Source organism: Panthera onca, chromosome B2 (genome assembly GCF_046562875.1).
Source record: "Panthera onca isolate mPanOnc1 chromosome B2, mPanOnc1 haplotype 2, whole genome shotgun sequence".
Classification (NCBI taxonomy): Eukaryota; Metazoa; Chordata; class Mammalia; order Carnivora; family Felidae; genus Panthera; species Panthera onca.
The window spans coordinates 109,928,778-109,948,183 of NC_138343.1; the positions used below are offsets into that span (position 1 = coordinate 109,928,778).

The following is a 19,406-nucleotide window of genomic DNA, read 5'->3' on the forward strand; positions in this document are numbered from 1 at the left end:
AGTGGTAATTACTGAATTGACATTTTTTTGGATTAAACCAATTAAACCAAAGCAATTAAAACTTGGAAATGGCAACTATAAAAGAACAATATGTCATCATTTCGTGTACCAATGAAGAATGGAAATGTGTTGTAATTAGTTTGTAAATGTCACATCTTATTGCACTTGCTAATTAAATGAGATTTTCCATCCCAGACTTGCTGAAAATAATTTCGAATTTTCAGGAGTGATATTTTATTTTTTTCACTTGAGAATGGTTCTTTGCCATTTGACTATCATAGTCTAACAACTGAGGTTTAGATAAGGCCAAGTGAAGAAAGCCATTACTGTGTGAGCCCATAGCTCTCAAGTGGCAGGGTGTTTTCAGTCCTCAAAACAGGCTACCAGGACCCTGGACTGAACAAATGATTGGGCTGTGGAATGGAATCTAGCATGAGAGATTTTTGCAATCTATTCTACAGATACATTGGTGAGACCCCCTGGAATTATCTATGAACATTGACCATCGTGATTGTCTAGCTTTCAGTCTCACAAAGCCAACTGAAAGGATTGGATTACATGAGTGCTCAACGAAATTCTTTAGTTTGAATAACCTGTAATTCTAAATGCACAAAGGGAGGAAGTAAAGTAGGTGGAAGAAGTCTTACATATTAGAGATTAAAGTTCTTGTTGTTACAAGAGACAGGTTCTTGGCCACTAGAGCAAGGATTTATGATGCAGTCCAGTGCTTATCAACATGGGGATCCTGGTCTGCTAGGATTCTACAGAATTATTAGAGGGGTCTATGAGCCGTATGTATGTATCTGTGTTCAAATAAATACTGTCACATACCATATACATTACCATTTTCCAAATGTATATAGAGTATTCTTATAAAAATGAGAATTAATTGCTTTGCAATATGTATTTCATAGTATCTTTTCATCTGTTCTATATTTTCTCAATCAACAGATATCTAAAAAATGTAGATTCTTCAACTTGGAAGCATCATCTTACATTAAACCTCAATAAACTAGTTGTATCTCCCATACTACATGATATACAAACTTTTATTTTTCCCCACAACTAGATTTTTGAGAATCTTCAGATTCCTAAGTGCTGCGTGTCAGTTTTTCTTGTTGGATGCTCTGGTTTCTCTGCTCACCACTTCCTTCTGTTTCCTAAAACTTTTTGATGCTGCTGCAGCTCTCTCTAGTCAAAATCACACTAGGATTGTCCTCAGGGTCCTCTGTCTGTTGCCCAAAGCAGAGATATTGCTAAGATGGTTGTGGTACATAGTAAACTTTACCAAAGACTGGAGGATGATATGAGAGAATTATAGTGCAGAAATGGGTCATCTAGCATTAGATATTCAACATCATTTCTACTAGAGTCCATTAATTGTGCCTATTTGTGGGTGTCCCTACTGGTTGGCTCTCTCCTTACTGTCCAGCCTTGTTTGAGGTGTCTACCCTCCTTCCATAGGCAAGATTGCTTCAGTCCTGTCCTGCCTGGACTCTAGGCTAGAATCCCTCTCCCTACACATAAGGAAATCAGCACATGTTATGATTTTATATCCTGGAAGTTATTATGCAATTCAGACCTCAATAAATATAATTTTAAAATTACAACAGTAACTAACTGTTATTGTTGAATTTCATCAGTTCAAGGTAGGATTATTATTTAACAAGCCTTCTCTACCCTAACAATGTGCTCCAGGGCTTTTCAATCAAAGGGGAGAATGATTTTTTTCAGAGCCTTGGAAGAATATAGATTGACTTCTAAAGCACAGCACAGGTCAAGATATGGACATGCCTTTCCCTAATAGACTTTACAATCAGAAACCTCACCCTAAGCACATGAAGGCCTGACCTTCATAGAATGGGATAGCAAAAGGTTTACATTCTTCTCCCACACACACCTGAAGTCTCAGCCTTTTCATATTGCAAATTATATTCACCATGTCCAATGATGATCTGATGTTAAAAAAATTGTTTTATCCTTGAAACAATTAGAATCCATCATTATTGTGGGATAAATATTGGCCTAGAAGTCTAGTGACATGCTGTTTAGACTTGATTCTGAAATTAATGAGGTCTTCTTCATACCAACAATCTGCTCTCCTTTTCCTCATCTTTGTTCTTTTTTAATTTTTTAATTTTTTAATTTTTGAGTAATCTCTACACGAACTTGGGGCTCAAACTCACAACCCCGAGATCAAGGGTCACATGCTTTTCCTACTGAGCCAGCCAGGTGCCCCCTTTTCCTCATCTTTGAAATCAGGATTGTTTTTTTGTTAGTTTGTTTAATTTTTGTTTATTTATTTGCTGATGACTAAAGTTCCTTCTACCTCCAAAATTCTTAGGTCTCTCCAAGTTACTTATGGATTGTCAATTGTTTTTTTTCTCTTGACTGTCTTTAGTAGCATTGATTAATTTGACTTTGCATCAATTCTATGAAATTGTACGATAGGAAAAAAATGAGTCAGAGGTGCTGTGGTGAAGGTCAGATAGACATTTGAGTGTCTTGTGAAAAATGTTACATCTCAATTTTAAAAATTAGCCTATTGAAATATTTCTATATATCCTTAAATGCAGAAAGCGCACTTATTAATTTTCACCCAGCTTCTGAACCTCACAGGTCATTAAAAATGTGTTATGAAAAATTAGTCACTTGTCCACAGTTATAGATGGTGATACAATTAGGAGCTGAATCATATATTTCCATCACTACCTTCAATTTTAAAAATGAGGGTTACCATTAAAATAAATTAAAGGGAGAGATTGTGTCAGAGTGCAGATAATATTTTAGAAATGCAGTTTTAAAAAGACCAAAAATTCTACTTATAGTAGAATGTTATGTATATGAGAATATACATATTGAGAATGTTATGTATGTATATGAGAATGTATATGTTATGTATATGAGAATGTCTCAATGTATGTTCCCTATATAAATCTTGAGGCAAGTTACAGAAAGGATTAAAAGAAAAGGAGATTCTTAGACTCGAAAGAACTTACCTCATGCATTAACGTAGCAGTAAAATGGCCACTCAACTTGACCTTAATTGAATAAATGACTATGGAAAAGAAATACTCAATGAAAATACTTTGTTATGACTGGGCTAGTTTAATTGAAAAATACATCAAAGAAACGTGGTATTTCAGACCACAGAAAGCCTTCTGAACTAGAATTTACTGGGAAACAAGTTTTGAATTTTAATCTTGGCAATTAATAACATTTTAAAATACAAAGACTATTTAAGTTAACATAAATTAGGCAGCTCTGCTTTCCCTCCAGGGTTCATAGAGGATTTGCTGGTAGGTATAAAAAGATCTGATGAACATTTGTATTGTCTTTATTATTTCCAAACCTGTAATAGAGGCTTCCGAAAATGCTAGAATGTTCCTCTCTCCACACAATGTGATGTATGATTATTGTCACTGTCCTGCAGTCCCCAACATGCAAGGCTTCAACGTTTACAGGAACCTCAGTACTCCAGGGAGGAGTATGTAGCTTGGAACTTAAGAGTCATCTCTTCTGAGGCTGAAAGACCCAGGAGCAGTCTCCGGGTGACACAAGAGTGACATGAACAAGGACATTCTTCATTCAAATGAAACAAAAGCTATCATATACATACTGATTAGTTTTTCTCTAAGCTTACACTTTTTAGTGCAAGTAAAATATATTTTTAGTAAAGTTTATCTAGCTCAAAAAATTCCAAGTTTTGAGTTTATTGCAACAAATGTATCTAGTCCATACGTCTTAAAAGTGAAACAAATTGGCTTATAAATGCTTATAAGTGAATTAGAATATGCTTTAATCACTACTTTCCTCTTTAGTTCCTGGCTATTTTTTGCTGAGTGATTGGGAAGTTTAGATGGGTTTAAGCAGATTTGTGTATAGATAGGAGCAGTGAAAGAGGTGACAGCTAAAAGCTACGTAATTGCCAGAAAGAAAACTCTAAAAATCTGGTTTCTCTTGCCTACACTGAAAATGGAAAATAAAGGGGTTTAATCATTGAGGAAGCATTATAGAACAGGGTCGAGGGAAACTGAGGCTCAAAGCGCTTGAGGAATCTTCCCAATGTTATGTAATTGGTTGGTGCTGAAAACACAGGTGTGACTCCACCCCCACTGCCCCAGCCTAAAAAATAGGTAGAAGATAAAATGCTGATAATTCCAGAAAGTCTTTCCCACATCTTTGCCAAATAACACTCTTTTTCTATTAACTAATTTGCAGAAGTGCCACCATTAATGATTTGCTTCTTTGGTCTAAGACTTTGGAGTTTTTCTTCTAGAGAGCCATACATACAGCATACTTCTGTGAATGCATTAAGCAAATATTTTCCAAGAGCTAATCTGAATAGGATGAAGAGGAAGAGGACACTGGGTCTATGGCAGGATCAGGGGCTGGGGAGAACAAGAGAAAATTGATGAAGGACAACTGTGAAGGGTGCAGAGCCATTGGTCTGGGAGAACCTGCAATTACCTAGAGTCTGTAATGACTATTGTAATGAGATTGTGCTCTAAATGTGTTCTAATGGGATCCTGAAATACCTCCTGTACTTCACTGCCTTCATATATTCGTTCTCAGTACTTGCCCTGTTATAAACAGCTGTTTTATGTTGATCACGTTTCAAAAGATTGGTTCTGATTTTTTTATTCAGAAGATGAGCATCTAAATATTAGTTGAATTAAGTGAGATCTTCTTCAATCTTGTCTTTTTTCTTAGTCCATTGTTTTTTACGATCTTTAAAAGATCTTGGTCAATATCATCCAGAATGTTCTGGCCCCTCAGGCTAACTTTCCAGGGTAAAGAATCTTTGGTGAACAATTGTGTCTTCTATTTTCAATGCACCCATGTTTCTATACAGTGAAGATCTTTAGAACTGTCTGTAATTATACTAATTTTCAGATGATTACAAATGAGTCAGCTTTTTAGTATTTTCTGCAGTTATTTTAATTATGATGGATTTGGGGGAATTTCTCTTTTAATCTTTATTTTTAAGAGAGAGAGAGAGAGAGAGAGAGAGAGAGAATGAGTGGGGGAGGGGCAGAGAGTGAGAGGGAGACTTCAGAATCCAAAGTAGGCTCCACACAGTGTCCGATGCAGGGCACGAACCCATGAGCTGTGAGATTATGACCTGAGCTGAAGTCAGATGCTTAACGGACTGAGCCACCCAGGTGCCCTGTATTTTTCTATATAAAATTCTTTAGCATCCTTAATCAAATGTCAAAGGATAACAATGAGAAATCTGATGTGAAATGGATCAGAGTAGCAGGGTGACTTGAAATGTCTTTCTTAGTTCAGAAATATTTCCAGATCTAGGGTATAAATATGCAAATACTTAAAATTCCAACACAGTGCTTTTAGGTTCGTAAGCCTCCCTGCTGCTCAGACAGGATGTACAAATCATGTGGATTGGTAGATCAGATCAATGTAGAGTTCATTTAGAAAGCACTCGTTGAACAACTACTACCTATTATCTACTCCTAGAACCTGTTTGTTCCTGCCTCCAGGAAGTATGGTCCTTTAGGGGTAAAACAAGTCACCCATGCAGAACATTTATTGAAAAACATATTAAACTTACTTAGTGGTGGACCTCAGGGTTGGCTGTTAGAATGAATAGTGAAAAAGTCCAGGGGTTGGCTGATGTAGCCAAGGCCATCATGGCCTTTTCCCAGAACAGCTCTGGGAAAAGTTAATTTTGTGATTTATTTAATTTTTAATCTACTACAAGCACATTTTTAATAAGCTCTGAAATTGGATGAATAGCTCTCTAAGGCTATGCACATGCATTGGTATCCTTTGCTAAAACAACCATTGTTTTGGATAATACATGCTGTTAGACCTTAAGGCCCAATAATTTATGGATTTATGTTTGTAGTTTTTTTAGTGTATTATTAGAGAATCTGACCTCAAACCTTTACTCCACTTCAGTCATTCCCAAGTTTGTGTGACAACATGAATCCCCTTGGGTGCTTGCAATACCTATGGTATCAGACACACTGAATCAGAGGCTCTAGTCTATTTTGTTAACAGACTACCCAGGTAAGCCTCATGAGCAGGCAAGTTTGGGAAAGACTGCTCTAGTTCATCTGGCATAAGATTAATTTTAGATAAATAGGCTTTTTACCCACCCTTGCTCCCTCTCTTCCTCAGTTTCTCTCCTTCTACCCTATTAATATGTTAAAAAAAATCTTAGGAAGAGCTGATATGCTTTAAATTTACTTTTACTTTTAGTCTCCAGGCTGGCATTGGTGAGATACGGTTTTCCCAGAGACCTCATTTTTTGGTCTCCTTTCTTTCCACAATTTAATCAAGTGTTAAGGTGAAAAATCGAGTTCTTCTCTGTGGCTCATAAGACAGAAGAGGAATTAATTTACACTTTCTGGTGTCAGGATGCATTATGATTATGTTGGCAAAGCTATAAAAAGAAAATATCCAAAGCTTATAAAAAAATTGCAGAGAGGTCACTGTTAGAGCAGATGGATGAAGCAGAGTGCCTGATCATTTAGCCGCTACTGAGCTAAAGGATCTTTGAGCCAAGGTGTACATAGCTAGAGCAGCTTGGAGAAGGTCACCAAGTTATAATTATAGCTTCAACGGGAGAGTTCAGAATTTTACAGTAAAATGCATATTTATTTGTCTTACTATATAAAAATGACTGAAAGGCCCAATAAACACGTTTGCAGTCAATTCTCAATTACCCCCAGGAAATCTAATAGTGGGTTTCTTTTGTTGCATTCTTTGGGGCCTCCTCTCCTTTGAAATCAGAAAATGTCTTTCCACAAAATGCAAACTAAAACTACAAATATAGAGTACAACAAAAATAAACAAATAGTCTAAAATTACACCCCCCCAAAAGAAGTCTTATGGTCTTTAAATAAAAGTTTATATTGACCTCCTACTATTTTCAGTGACTTCTGATAATTGTTGTAATGTAAGATAAGGTGGAAGGTAAAAGTAACACACCTGAAAATAAAAGTAATTATAGAGATTATACCAGCAGTAGAAATTTGCTTTCATTTTACTGTGAAAATTTTAAGACATCTGAATGTATATGTTCACAGATTACATAATTACACTGTGTGTGTGTGTGTGTGTATACATATATATATATATATATATATATATATATATATATATAATATGATAGTTACTTAGAAGGATAAAGAGAAAAATTAATTTTTATTCAAATTTGCAAATATTATTGCAATCACATGATCTTTATTTTTTTAATGTTTATTTATTTATTTGAGAAAGAGTGAGTGAGTGAGCACGGGAGGTGCAGAGAGAGGGAGAGAAAGAGAATCCCAAGTGGGCTCCATGCTGTCAGCACAGAGTGGGGCTTGAACCCACAAACCGTGAGATCATGACCTGAGCCGAAACCAAGAGTCGGATTCTTAACTGACTGAGCCACCCAGGTGCCCCTGTGATTTTTATTTTTAAGATTCAACATTGAATTAAAGTTTTCATATTAGATGAATTACTTGAAAAACGTTTTGAGTTTGGTTCAACACTATGGAGAATATGAGGTTCAAAGAAAGAAAATATTCTTGATAAAGTGATTCATGCATATGGCAGATGAATAGAGAATTTTAGGTGGCTTCTGGTCCCTAACTTTATAATTCTGGGCATTTCTATGCTGTTTAATCTCTTATAAACTTACAGGAGTCTATGACTCTAGAAGGGAGGCAACACAATGAAATGATTAAAAGCCTGTGTTTTGGAATCACATGTAACAATTTAAAGCAAGTTCCTAATATTTGAAAGACTCCATTTCAGCTGTCTCATGTGAATTATGGGTGTAATTCCCACTCCACCTCACCTGACCCTGTATGTGTAACATTTGTGGTAAGGACTAAATAAAATAATGTATATAGAGCAATGTAGTACCTAGGTAAGTAAAGACTCAATTAAGAGTAGCTGTTTTACTTTTTTATTATTTTTTTAATGTTTATTTGTTTTTCACACACAAACACACACATACAGAGTGTGAGCAGGGGAGGGGCAGAGAGAAAGGGAGACAGAATCCAAAGCAGGTGCCAGTCTCTGAGCTGTCAGCACAAAGTCTGACACAGACTTGAACTCATGAACCATAAGATCATGACCTGAGCCAAAGGTGGACACTCAACTGACTGAGCCACCCAGGTGCCCCACTTGAAGGAATTTAATGGAGGTAGGAGAGCCTTGCACTATGTGTGGGACAATAACTTACCCCTTTTTGTGAGTCCTTTGTGACTCTTGTGTCTTTAATGAGTATGTCAAACAAATAATGTCATATCTGTGCTCCTGGAGAAAGGTTACTATAGTTAAGATTTTGCCTGTAAAGACTGTGTACAATGGTAAGGCTGTTGAGGTATCCTGTGGCTATTCCTTGCAAAGGTGTATTGTGTCCCTTTAGTGGTAAAGACAAACTGTGGCTGAGAGGCTGTTGAAATAGGCATTGAACAGAACATATTAGCCAAATTTATAGTGGTAAAATATTTACCAGTTGCTGATTGGATGGAATCGGCAATTTCACTTATTAGGTTGTTGGGTGTAGAGGCCTTAATGGAATGGAACCATGGCATTATGGTCACAGCGATCCACTATAGGCCACCATTCATTTAATACAGATTTAAGAACAGGCCAAATAAGGCTGTTAAATGGAATAGCAGTGGGATCAGGGAAAGGTTCACTCATTACCTGTTATATAACAAGCTTTTAATCTTTGAAGACCTTGTTTTAGATTACATTGAATCATGTTAACTATTTTAATGGGGTTGGTGGGGTAGGGAATGGAGGGGTGGGTCATGGGTTCTTATTTTGTTAAGCCCATATGTAAGTGTTAAAAACTTAATTTTAATTTTCACTTATTTTTTATTGGGTCAGAGTGTCCATGCCCACTATGATATTTTAGGGCAATGAGTGTTATAACCATAGGAATTTAAGCTAGACAAAAATTCTTATAGTTAAGAAGGCATACTTATTTGTCTTCTACTTTATATTCAGTAACTCCCTTAACTAAATCCCTGATTATGGAGGATACCATGTTTAACTTTAGTGGGATTCCAAGCTATAACTGTAATTTTAGCCATAATATTGGTCAAAACTATGAAAGTTTGCCAATTGGTGAATTTCTGTAGATACTAAAGTTAAATCAGAACCCAGGTTGTAATTCACACAAGCCAGTCAATGTCCTTTTATCTTTTGCTATATAAATTTTTCTAGTAAATTTTGGATTTCCAATTAGGCCATATTATGGATCTTTGTTTTAAATTGTTTTTTATTGGTTTTCTTTCCCTATATTCAGGGTTCTTTCTTTCTTTTCATTTTTTGTTTATCTGGTTATTGTTGTTGGTCACTGGATATACCTGGCATGTGTGTGTGGGCAGGCATTCTCCACTCTTACCATATTTATAAGTTTTTTTCCTCCAGAGAACCTTAAATCAGTATCATCAGAGTTGGGGGCCTCCCTCATAGCAATGGTTGGTTTATATGGTTTTAAGACCATGGGCTTAAGTTAAGTTTGGATTAACCCCTTCATGGTGCCACAAGGATGCCTTGGGTTTTTTGCTGAGGATTAGTATCTTTGTTGCAACAGAGACTTGGAGAGCAGAGTGGTGTAGGGAAAACGTCCTGGGCCTACCCCCAGACTTGATCAAAGCCCTCCTCTGCTATAGCCCAACCTCTTCTCTCATGTGGACTTCCTTTCTCCCTCTCTTTCTCTCTCTCTCTCTCTCTCTCTCTCTCTCTCTCTCTCCCTCTCTGTTCAGATTCCCTGAGAATATTTTAGGTTTTTAGCCACATAAAGTTGCAGCTTTCAGTTTCTGTCTGCACAATCACCTGTAATGAAGACCTTCCAGGTGTTTCTGGAGAAAGGTTCAGGAGCTTGGTAGCCTTCCTTGTAGGTGGTTGCCTCTTCGTTCAGGGAATGCCAGTCTTCCTGGGATCAAAGTCCACATCCAGTAAAGTCATTTTGTCTATGGCTTGGATGGAGACCATATGGCCAATGATGACAAGATTAGCCCTTTGGTGTGCTGGTAGGCAGCAATACTGAGCAAAGCCTAGGTACATTGGCTATGAGTTTTGCTAGGTACATTGGCTATGAGCAGTTGAGCACCAATGTTCCTTCCTTCCCTACCTTTTTTTTTTTCACCAGCCCGTGGGCCACAGGCCATGATGGATGTGCACCTCGATACTCCTGAGGGTCAGGAGAACGCAAGCAACAATGGCAAGGGAAGCAGCGGCACAGGAAACCAGCAAGGTCACTACCCTTGCATGAACAACTACAAGTAGGATGCCATGCTAAATTCCCTGAAGGGTGGTAATCTCCTTTCTTTCCACAAACCTCACAAAAGACTATCTCTGGGCCTGTCCCAGAGGTGCATAATTATAATGTCTATATAGCTTCCCCAAGGAGCCAGGGGTAGTCACCAGGCCAGATGTGGTAACATAGGCTGATCCTTGGTGAGCAGAGATCACCTGCCAAACAGACTAAACCTGACACCACCAGGTTATGCCAGTGTATAGTCAAATAACAACACTTTTTATACTGGAGGCAAGAGAATTTTAGGTGGAGAGTGAGGGCAATGGGATGACAAAGACAATAGAATACCACACAGGACATAGCCCAAGCCTACCAGCAATTAGCTGTTCCATCTCAGGTAGACTTACCAAATCACAGAATCCATTAAGTTAGCCAAGAGTAATTAATTAAGGCTGACCAGGAGTCCTCAGTTATGGTGGAGCATATCGTGCAGTTTGTGACACCAATGGTTTTTATTTAAAGCCTCTTATTCACCCCTTTGGTAAGAGAGAGATTCCTGCCCTGGGGATATGGGGTTGGTTAAACACACAGTATTTGGCACTGAGCAGATGAGATCAACAACAAACTATTACTCTCATATATTTATAGCCCAAGGAGAAGGATATTGTAGGCCCTGCAGGGCCTCATAGGGATTATACTCAGGAACAGAGTGAACAACCAAGAGCTATAGAAGGCAGACTTGTAGTAACAAGAGTGTGTGGTGCCTTCTGGTTCTCATAAGAAGAATGATTGGTTTGTTTGAATAATTCCACATGCTGGCAAAACTGCTATCTAGGGAGAAGTAGGGACTGTGCCTGGTCCCTTTGATAAGGAGGAGTGTTTGGCTAGGGTACCTTATCCATGAAAGCAGAGTGAAGAGAGAAACTTATGCTTAGTCCATTTGAACTCTCCTGATTTTACCAGATGTTAGGGCAACATTTAATATTGAGCCTTAATTTTAGGCCTTACACCACATGGAGAAATGAATTGTGTGTATGACTGTGACTCAGTTGGAAATTTACCCCAGAGAGAATAAATTCTAACGTGGAAGTGAATGATTATACTTGGAATCACAAGACTATTTTCTTCCGTGAAGGAAACATGGGGATCTGTGAGCTAAAATAAGTTCTATTAAAGAATAATGTATTTACATTATTGCAAATCTTTTTTTTGACTGAGTGAAATGCATATCTTGCTGATATATGGATAAGAAATTATTGAGGGGCACCTGGATGGCTCAGTGGGTAGAGCTTCCAACTTTTGATTTTGGGATTGTGAGTTTGAGCCTCAGGTTAGGTGTAAAGAGTACGTTAAAAAAATAAAATAAAATAAAATAAAATAAAATAAAATAAAATAAAATAAAATAAAATTCCTTTGTCTCCACCACTATACCATGAAACAAGACAGTGAACATTATTTTTTTTTAAAAAAGAAAGAAATTATTAAAACTTAACTAGAACTTCCTTTTATGGAAAAATGGAAGACTTAATGTCCTTTAGAAAGCCCTAGTAAACAATACTCTAAAATGTAGGATATACTTTCAAAACTTTTTTTAAATGAATGTTCATGTTGGCAAATAAAAATATTTCATAAGCCCAGAACAATGAGAAATCACAAATCTAGAAGCATGTGAGTGGTGTACTTACTTCCCTGAGTTCCCCAGTAATTCACATCTTTTGTTTGAAAAAGCCATGTTCTGGGACAAGGAAAGAAACTTACGGACCACACGAGTTGGAAAATCAAATTGGGTCCCCAGCATAAGGCTTAGGCTGCCGAAGAGTGTGACATGCTCAGTCCAAGGGTAATGTGGCAAAACCCTAACCTTCAAAGGAAGACAGCAAGGACATTCGCCAGTCTTGTCCTGATTTGGGTTGGGTGGAAAAGGAGGGGGGTGGAATTCTCCTGATCATTTATTACCAAAAGTGGAACCTCACACAGGTTTGCAACTTTGTGGTCTGAAAAATTCCATGCTGAGAATTTAAAGCTAAATAATTTGATAGTGCTCCCAGACCCCACTAGAGGCAAATTCAGAGCCTATATAAAGGTTCAGGTAATTTCAAGGAAAAGGTTTTAAAAAACAAGGGTTCACACTAAAAATAATAAAACATGCAAGGAAATAGAGTGTCTTTCTTATGTGTCTAATTGGAATTCCCAAGGAACTAATAAAGGATAAAAAGTAATATTCAAAGAAACAATACCTGAAAATTTCCCCAAATTGATGAAAGTTTCAGATTCAGGAATCATAACAAATCTTAAGAAGGAAAAACAAAAAGGTACCTAGTCATCTTGTGATGACATTTCAGAACACCAAAGAGATAAATCCTCAAAATAAGCCAAAAAAAAAACAGACTCCACAAACCACAACAAATGACAATTATACCAACAGTATATTAGTCAGTGTTCTCTAGAAAAACAGAACCAATAGGATATATATTTATTTATTATAAAGAATTGGTTCATGCTATTGTGGAGAATGAGAAATTCCAAGATCTGTAGTCAGTAAGCTGGAGACCCAGGTGAGACAATGGTAGGTTCCATTCCAAGTCTGAGGGTCTGAGAAGCAGGAGAGCTGATGGTGTAAGTTTCGGTCTCAGTCTGAGTCTGAGTCTGAAGGCAGGGGAGAGACTAATGCCCCAGCTGTGTGACAGTCAGGCAGAGAGAGCAAATTCTTCCTTACTCAGTCTTTCATTATACTCAGGCATCCAGTGGACAGGACAATGACCATTCACATTGGGGAAGGCAATCTTCTTTATTCAGTCTATTGACCCAAATATTAATTCCAGAAACATCCTCACAGACACCCTGAATATTGTTTAAACAAATACCTGGCATCCTGTGGCTCAGCCAAGACAACACATAAAATTATCATATTCCACAAACTTCTTAACAGCAAAAAAAGAATAAGGAGGAGAGTATTGTAAAGTGATAGTAACTTCAACCTAGAATAGCATATCTTGCAAGAATGAGGGTAAAATAGATATTTTCAAATATACAAAAACCACTGGTTCCCCCAAAGGAATTTCTAAAATCTGTACTTTAGGGAAAAGGGGGACTTATCTCCGTTGCAAAGTGCAAAAAAGAGTGTTGTGGGAATATGATGGTATTATGGATATGAAGAAGAATGCAGTTCTTAAATACTTGCTGAAATATTTGATGTGAAGTGTTATGTCATCAGAAACGTGCTTTCAAATGGTTGAACAAAAACTGTATGTTTAGACAGAGAGAGAGAGAATAAATATAGCAAACTGTTAACAATTTTTGACATCAGTGGAGGTTATACACTGTTCTTTTAACTTATCTGAATGACAATATTTAAATACAAAATTCAAAGGAAGATACTGTAAATTAAAGCCATTTATTTAATAATCCTAGAATTTTGTCACAAATTATTATAAGCCCCATCTGTTTTCTCCATGATCAACAATCTTCCCATCTAGTTTTCTGGTGTTTCCTCTCTGTGAATCCTCCAAGATCACCAGCAGTGGTTCAGTGACCACATTACCAGTTATGCCCTCTTCACAAATCAAGGGCCCATATGTATATGTGTCTATTCTGTTATTCTGTCTATCCTTGAAGAATACCACACTATCTTAATAACTATACTTTGTAATGTAGTGTAAACCCTTAAACTTTATAATGAGTTTTCATTGTAAGTCCTTCTACCTTTTCCCTTTCTTTTTAAGTAAGAAGCTATGCTTGGTCTGGTACATTTACATATAAATTTTTTAATGAACTTATCACTCTTATTATGGTGGATTTGTTTATATAAGTTCCATTTTTTTGTAAGTTCCATTTTTAATAGCCTTCTAAAAATCTTCCTTCACATCAGCCTCTATTTGCAGACTATGCCTCTTATGCACACTTTTATTATGTTACTTAGAAATGTTCATGGTTTTCTGGTGCTCAGAGGAAGGAACACAATATCCTTTTTTAAATTATTGTTTTAAAAATATATTTTTTGAGACAGAGAAAGTGCAAGTGGGGGAGAAGGACAGAGGGAGAGGGAGAGAGAATCCCAAGCATGCTCAACACCCAGTACAGAACCTAGAACCCAATGTAGGGCTCAATCCCACAACTGTGAGATCATTCCTGAGCCCAAATCAAGAGTCAGGTGCTTACCCCACTGAGCCACCCAGGCACCCAACACCATCTCCTTTTTTCTTTTTTTCCTTTTTTTTTAATGTTTATTTTTGACAGAGAGAAAGAGAGACAGAGAGAGAGAGAGAGACAGAGAGAGAGAGCTGGGGAAAAGCAGAGAGAGAGGGAGAGAGATGGATCTGAAGTGTGCTCTGCGCTGAGAGTGGAGAGCCCAATGTAGGGCTCCAGCTCATAAACTGTGAGATCATGACCTGAGCTGAAGTTGGATGCTTAACCAACTGAGCCACCCAGATACCCCAACACCATCTCCTTTTATTTTTATTTTTATTTTTGTTTTTATTTTTTTGGCTGAGGCAGTGTCTTTTTTTTTGTAATCTAACTTTATTTTTTATTTTTTTTAAATTTACATCCAAATTAGTTAGTATATAGTGAAACAATGATTTCAGTGGATTCCTTAATGCCCCTTACCCATTTAGCCCATCCCCCCTCCCACAACCCCTCCAGCAACCCTCAGTTTGTTCTCCATATTTATGAGTCTCTTTTGTTTTGTCCCCCTCCCTGTTTTTATATTATTTTTGTTTCCCTTCCCTTATGTTCATCTGTTTTGCCTCTTAAAGTCCTCATATGAGTGAAGTCATATGATTTTTTTCTTTCTCTGACTGACTAACTTCACTAGCATAATACCCTCCAGTTCCATCCACGTAGATGCAAATGGCAAGATTTCATTCTTTTTGATTGCCGAGTAATACTCCATTGTGGTGTGTGTGTGTGTGTATATATATATATATATATATATATATATATATATACATATATATATACCACATTTTCTTTATCCATTCATCCATCGATGGACATTTGGGCTCTTTCCATACTTTGACTATTGTTGATAGTGCTGCTATAAACATGGGGGTGCATGTGTCCCTTCAAAACAGCACACCTATATCACTTGAATAAATGCCAAGTAGTGTAATTGCTGGGTCGTAGGGTAGTTCTATTTTTAGTTTTTTGAGAAACCTCCATACTGTTTTCCAGAGTGGCTGCACCAGCTTGCATTCCCACCAACAATGCAAACATCCTTGCCAACATCTGTTGTTGCCAGAGTTGTTACTGTTAGCCATTCTGATAGGTGTAAGGTGGTATCTCATTGTGGTTTTGATTTGTATTTCCCTGATGATGAGTGATGTTGAGCATTTTTTCATGTGTCGGTTGGCCATCTGGATGTCTTCTTTGGAGAAGTGTCTAGTCATGTCTTTTGCCCATTTCTTCACTTGATTATTTGTTTTTTGGGTGTTGAGTTTGATCAGTTCTTTGTAGATTTTGGATACTAACCCTTTATCTGATATGTCATTTGCAAATATCTTCTTCCATTCTATCGGTTGCCTTTTAGTTTTGCTGATTGTTTCCTTCTTTGTGCAGAAGATTTTTATTTTGATGAGGTCCCAGTAGTTCATTTTTGCTTTTGTTTCCCTTGCCTCCGGAGATGTATTCAGCAAGAAATTGCTGCGGGCAAGATCAAAGAGGTTTTTGCCTGCTTTCTCCTCAAGGATTTTGATAGCTTCCTGTCTTACATTGAGGTCTTTGATCCACTTTGAGTTTATTTTTGTGTATGGTGTAAGAAAGTGGTCCAGGTTCATTCTTCTGCATGTCGCTGTCCAGTTTTCCCAGCACCACTTGCTGAAGAGATTGTCTTTATTCCATTGGATATTCTTTCCTACTTTGTCAAAGATTAGTTGCCCATACATTTGTGGGTCCATTTCTGGGTTCTCTATTCTGTTCCATTGATCTGAGTGTCTGTTCTTGTGCCAGTACCATACGGTCTTGATGGTTACAGCTTTGTAACACATCTTGAAATCCGGGATTGTAATGCCTCCTGCTTTGGTTTTCTTTTTCAAGATTCCTTTGGCTATTCTGGGTCTTTTCTGGTTCCATACAAATTATTTGTTCTAGCTTTGTGAAGAATGCTGGTGTTACTTTGATAGGGATCTCTTTGAATATGTAGATTGCTTTGGGTAGTATCAACATTTTAACAATATTTGTTCTTCCTATCCAGAAGCATAGAATCTTTTTCCATTTCTTTGTGTCTTCAGTTTCTTTCATAAGCTTCTATAGTTTTCAGCGTATAGATTTTTCACCTCTTTGGTTAGATTTATTCCTAGGTATTTGATGGTTTTTGGTGCAACTGTAAATGGGATCGATTCCTTGATTTCTCTTTCTGTCCCTTCATTGTTGGTGTATAGGAATGCAACCAATTTCTGTGTGTTGATTTTATATCCTGCAACTTTGATGAATTCATGAATCAGTTCTAGCAGTTTTTTGGTGGAATCTTTTGGGTTTTCCATAGAGAGTATCATGTCATCTGCGAAGAGTGAAAGTTTGACCTTCTCCTGGCCGATTTGGATGCCTTTTATTTTTTTGTGTTGTCTGATTGCAGAGGCTAAGACCTCCAATACTATGTTGAATAACAGTGGTGAACATACCTGTCTTGTTCCTGACCTTAGGGGGAAAGCTGTCAGTTTTTCCCCATTGAGGACGATATTAGCGTTGAGTCACTAGTATATGGCTTTTATGATCTCGAGGTATGATCCTTCTATCCCTACTTTCTTGAGGGTTTTTTATCAAGAAAGGATGCTGTATCTTGTCAAATGCTTTCTCTGCATCTATTGAGAGGATCATATGGTTCTTGTCCCTTCTTTTATTGATGTGATGAATCACATTGATTGTTTTGTGGATATTGAACCAGCCCTGCATCCCAGGTATAAATCCCACTTGGTCGTGGTGAATACTTTTTTAATGTATTGTTGGAGCCAGTTGGCTAATATCTTGTTGAGGATTTTTGCATCCATGTTCATCAGGGAAATTGGTCTATAGTTCTCCTTTTTAGTGGGGTCTCTGTCTGGTTTTGGAATCAAGGTAATGCTGGCTTCATAGAAAGAGTTTGGAAGTTTGCCTTCCATTTTTATTTTTTGGAACTGTTTCAAGAGAATAGGTGTTAACTCTTCCTTAAATGTTTGGTAGAATTCCCTGGAAAGCCATCTGGCCCTGGACTCTTGTTTTTTGGCACATTTTTGATTACTAATTCGATTTCCTTACTGGTTATGGGTCTGTTCAAATATTCTATTTCTTCCTGTTTCAGTTTTGGTAGTGTATATGTCTCTAGGAATTTGTCCATTTCTTCCAGATTGCCCATTTTATTGGCATATAATTGCTCATAATATTCTCTTGTTATTGTTTTTATTTCTGCTGTGTTCATTGTGATTTCTCCTCTCTCATTCTTGATTTTATTTACTTGGGTCCTTTCCTTTTTCTTCTTGATCAAACTGGCTAGTGGTTTATCAAGTTTGTTGATTCTTTCAAGGAACCAGCTTCTGGTTTCATTGATCTGTACTACTGTTTTTTTGGTTTCTACAGCATTAATTTCTGCTCTAATCTTTATTATTTCCTGTCTTCTGATGTTTTTGGGTTTTATTTGCTGTTCTTTTTCCAGCTCCTTAAGGTGTAAGGTTAGGTTGTGTCTCTGAGATCTTTCTTCCTTCTTTAGGAAGGCCTGGATTGCTATATACTTTTCTCTTATGACCACCTTTGCTGCGTCCCAGAGGTTTTGGGTTGTGGTGCTATCATTTTCATTGACTTCCATATACTTTTTAATTTCTTCTTTAACTGCTTGGTTAGCCCATTCATTCTTTAGTAGGATGTTCTTCAGTCTCAAGTATTTGTTACCTTTCCAAATTTTTTTTTGTGGTTGATTTCGAGTTTCATAGCATTGTGGTCTGAAAATATGCACGGTATGATCTCGATCTTTTTGAACTTACTTAGGGCTGTTTTGTGTCCGAGTATATGGTCTATTCTGGAGAACGTTCCATGTGCACTGGAGAAGAATGTATATTGTGCTGCTTTAGGATGAAATGTTCTGAATATATCTGTTAAGTCCATCTGGTCCAATGTGTCATTCAAAGCCAATGTTTCCTTGTTGATTTTTTGATTAGATGATCTGTCCATTGTTGTGAGTGGGGTGTTGAAGTCTCCTACTATTATGGTATTATTATTAGTGAGTTTCTCTATGTTTGTGATTAATTTGATTTTATATTTGCTCTCACATTTGGTACATAAATGTTTACAATTGTTACCATCTCCCTTTAATCTGCCCTTTAATGGCATTCATTCTCTTTGCAATTTTGGTTCTAGTGATGACTATGCTCTAACTTATTTTTCCAACTCTATATGGCTTAACATTCCATGAAAGCCAGATGTTTCCTTTTCCTTTAATTGGATGTTGCCTTTGACACTCACTTCATGATTTAGCTTAAGATATTTCCCTGGCTTGGTAAGCCTTTTCATGTCTTTTTTATCTGTATGAATCCCTCCCCAATATTAGGGCCCAATGTGTTCTACAGCTTCTGTGAAGTTTTTCTTAATTACCCCCAAGTTCAATAACCATTTCCCATATATATATATATATATATATATATATTTTTTTTTTTTTTTTTTTTTTTTTTTTAGGTTTATAATGAGAGAGACAGAGACAGTGTGATTGGGCGTGGGGCAAAGAGAGAGGGAGAGGGAGAGAATCCCAAGCAGTTTCCACGCTGTCAGCAAAGGGCTCGACGCAGGGGGTTGATCCCACAAACCATGAGATCACGAACCTGAACTGAAACCAAGAGTTGGATGCTTAACCAACTGAGCCACCCAGGCGCTCCTCCCTTTTATATTTCTATAACATTTTGCATTTATACTACGTATTTGAATATATCATATATTGGCTTCTGTTTTTACATTCTCTTTAATGTGCATGTATTTCATCTGTACAATTAGGTTATACAATCTTTCAGAGTAAAGACCACATATTATGTTTTTTTGTGTGCATCCCCACTCTGTTAATCACAGTGTTTCATCTTATTTGACACCATTTCTCTGGAATCTCACACTGAATGAAGGATATAGTAGATGCTTAGAAACAATTGGTTTAATGAAGACCGAGTCTCTGTTCAACAAATATTTGGTGAGGTGTAACCGAAGGAGCAACGTTTGAGGT

The 19,406-nt window shown here is 37.1% G+C and overlaps 1 protein-coding gene across 12 annotated transcripts in view; it reads left to right on the plus strand.

Annotated features, from left to right (window-relative positions):
* Nucleotides 1-19,406, plus strand: part of PKIB (cAMP-dependent protein kinase inhibitor beta) — a 171,993-nt gene that overhangs the window by 133,270 nt on the left and 19,317 nt on the right. For 6 of the 12 annotated variants that reach the window (XM_078447258.1, XM_078447259.1, XM_078447261.1 and 3 more), the window contains one exon: nt 10,130-10,234. The exons of the other annotated variants lie outside the window; for them this stretch is intronic. In XM_078447258.1, coding sequence (XP_078303384.1) covers nt 10,147-10,234 — 88 coding nt within the window. In that variant the 5' untranslated portion in view covers nt 10,130-10,146. The remainder of the gene's footprint in view (nt 1-10,129; nt 10,235-19,406) is intronic. 12 annotated transcript variants of the gene reach the window in all.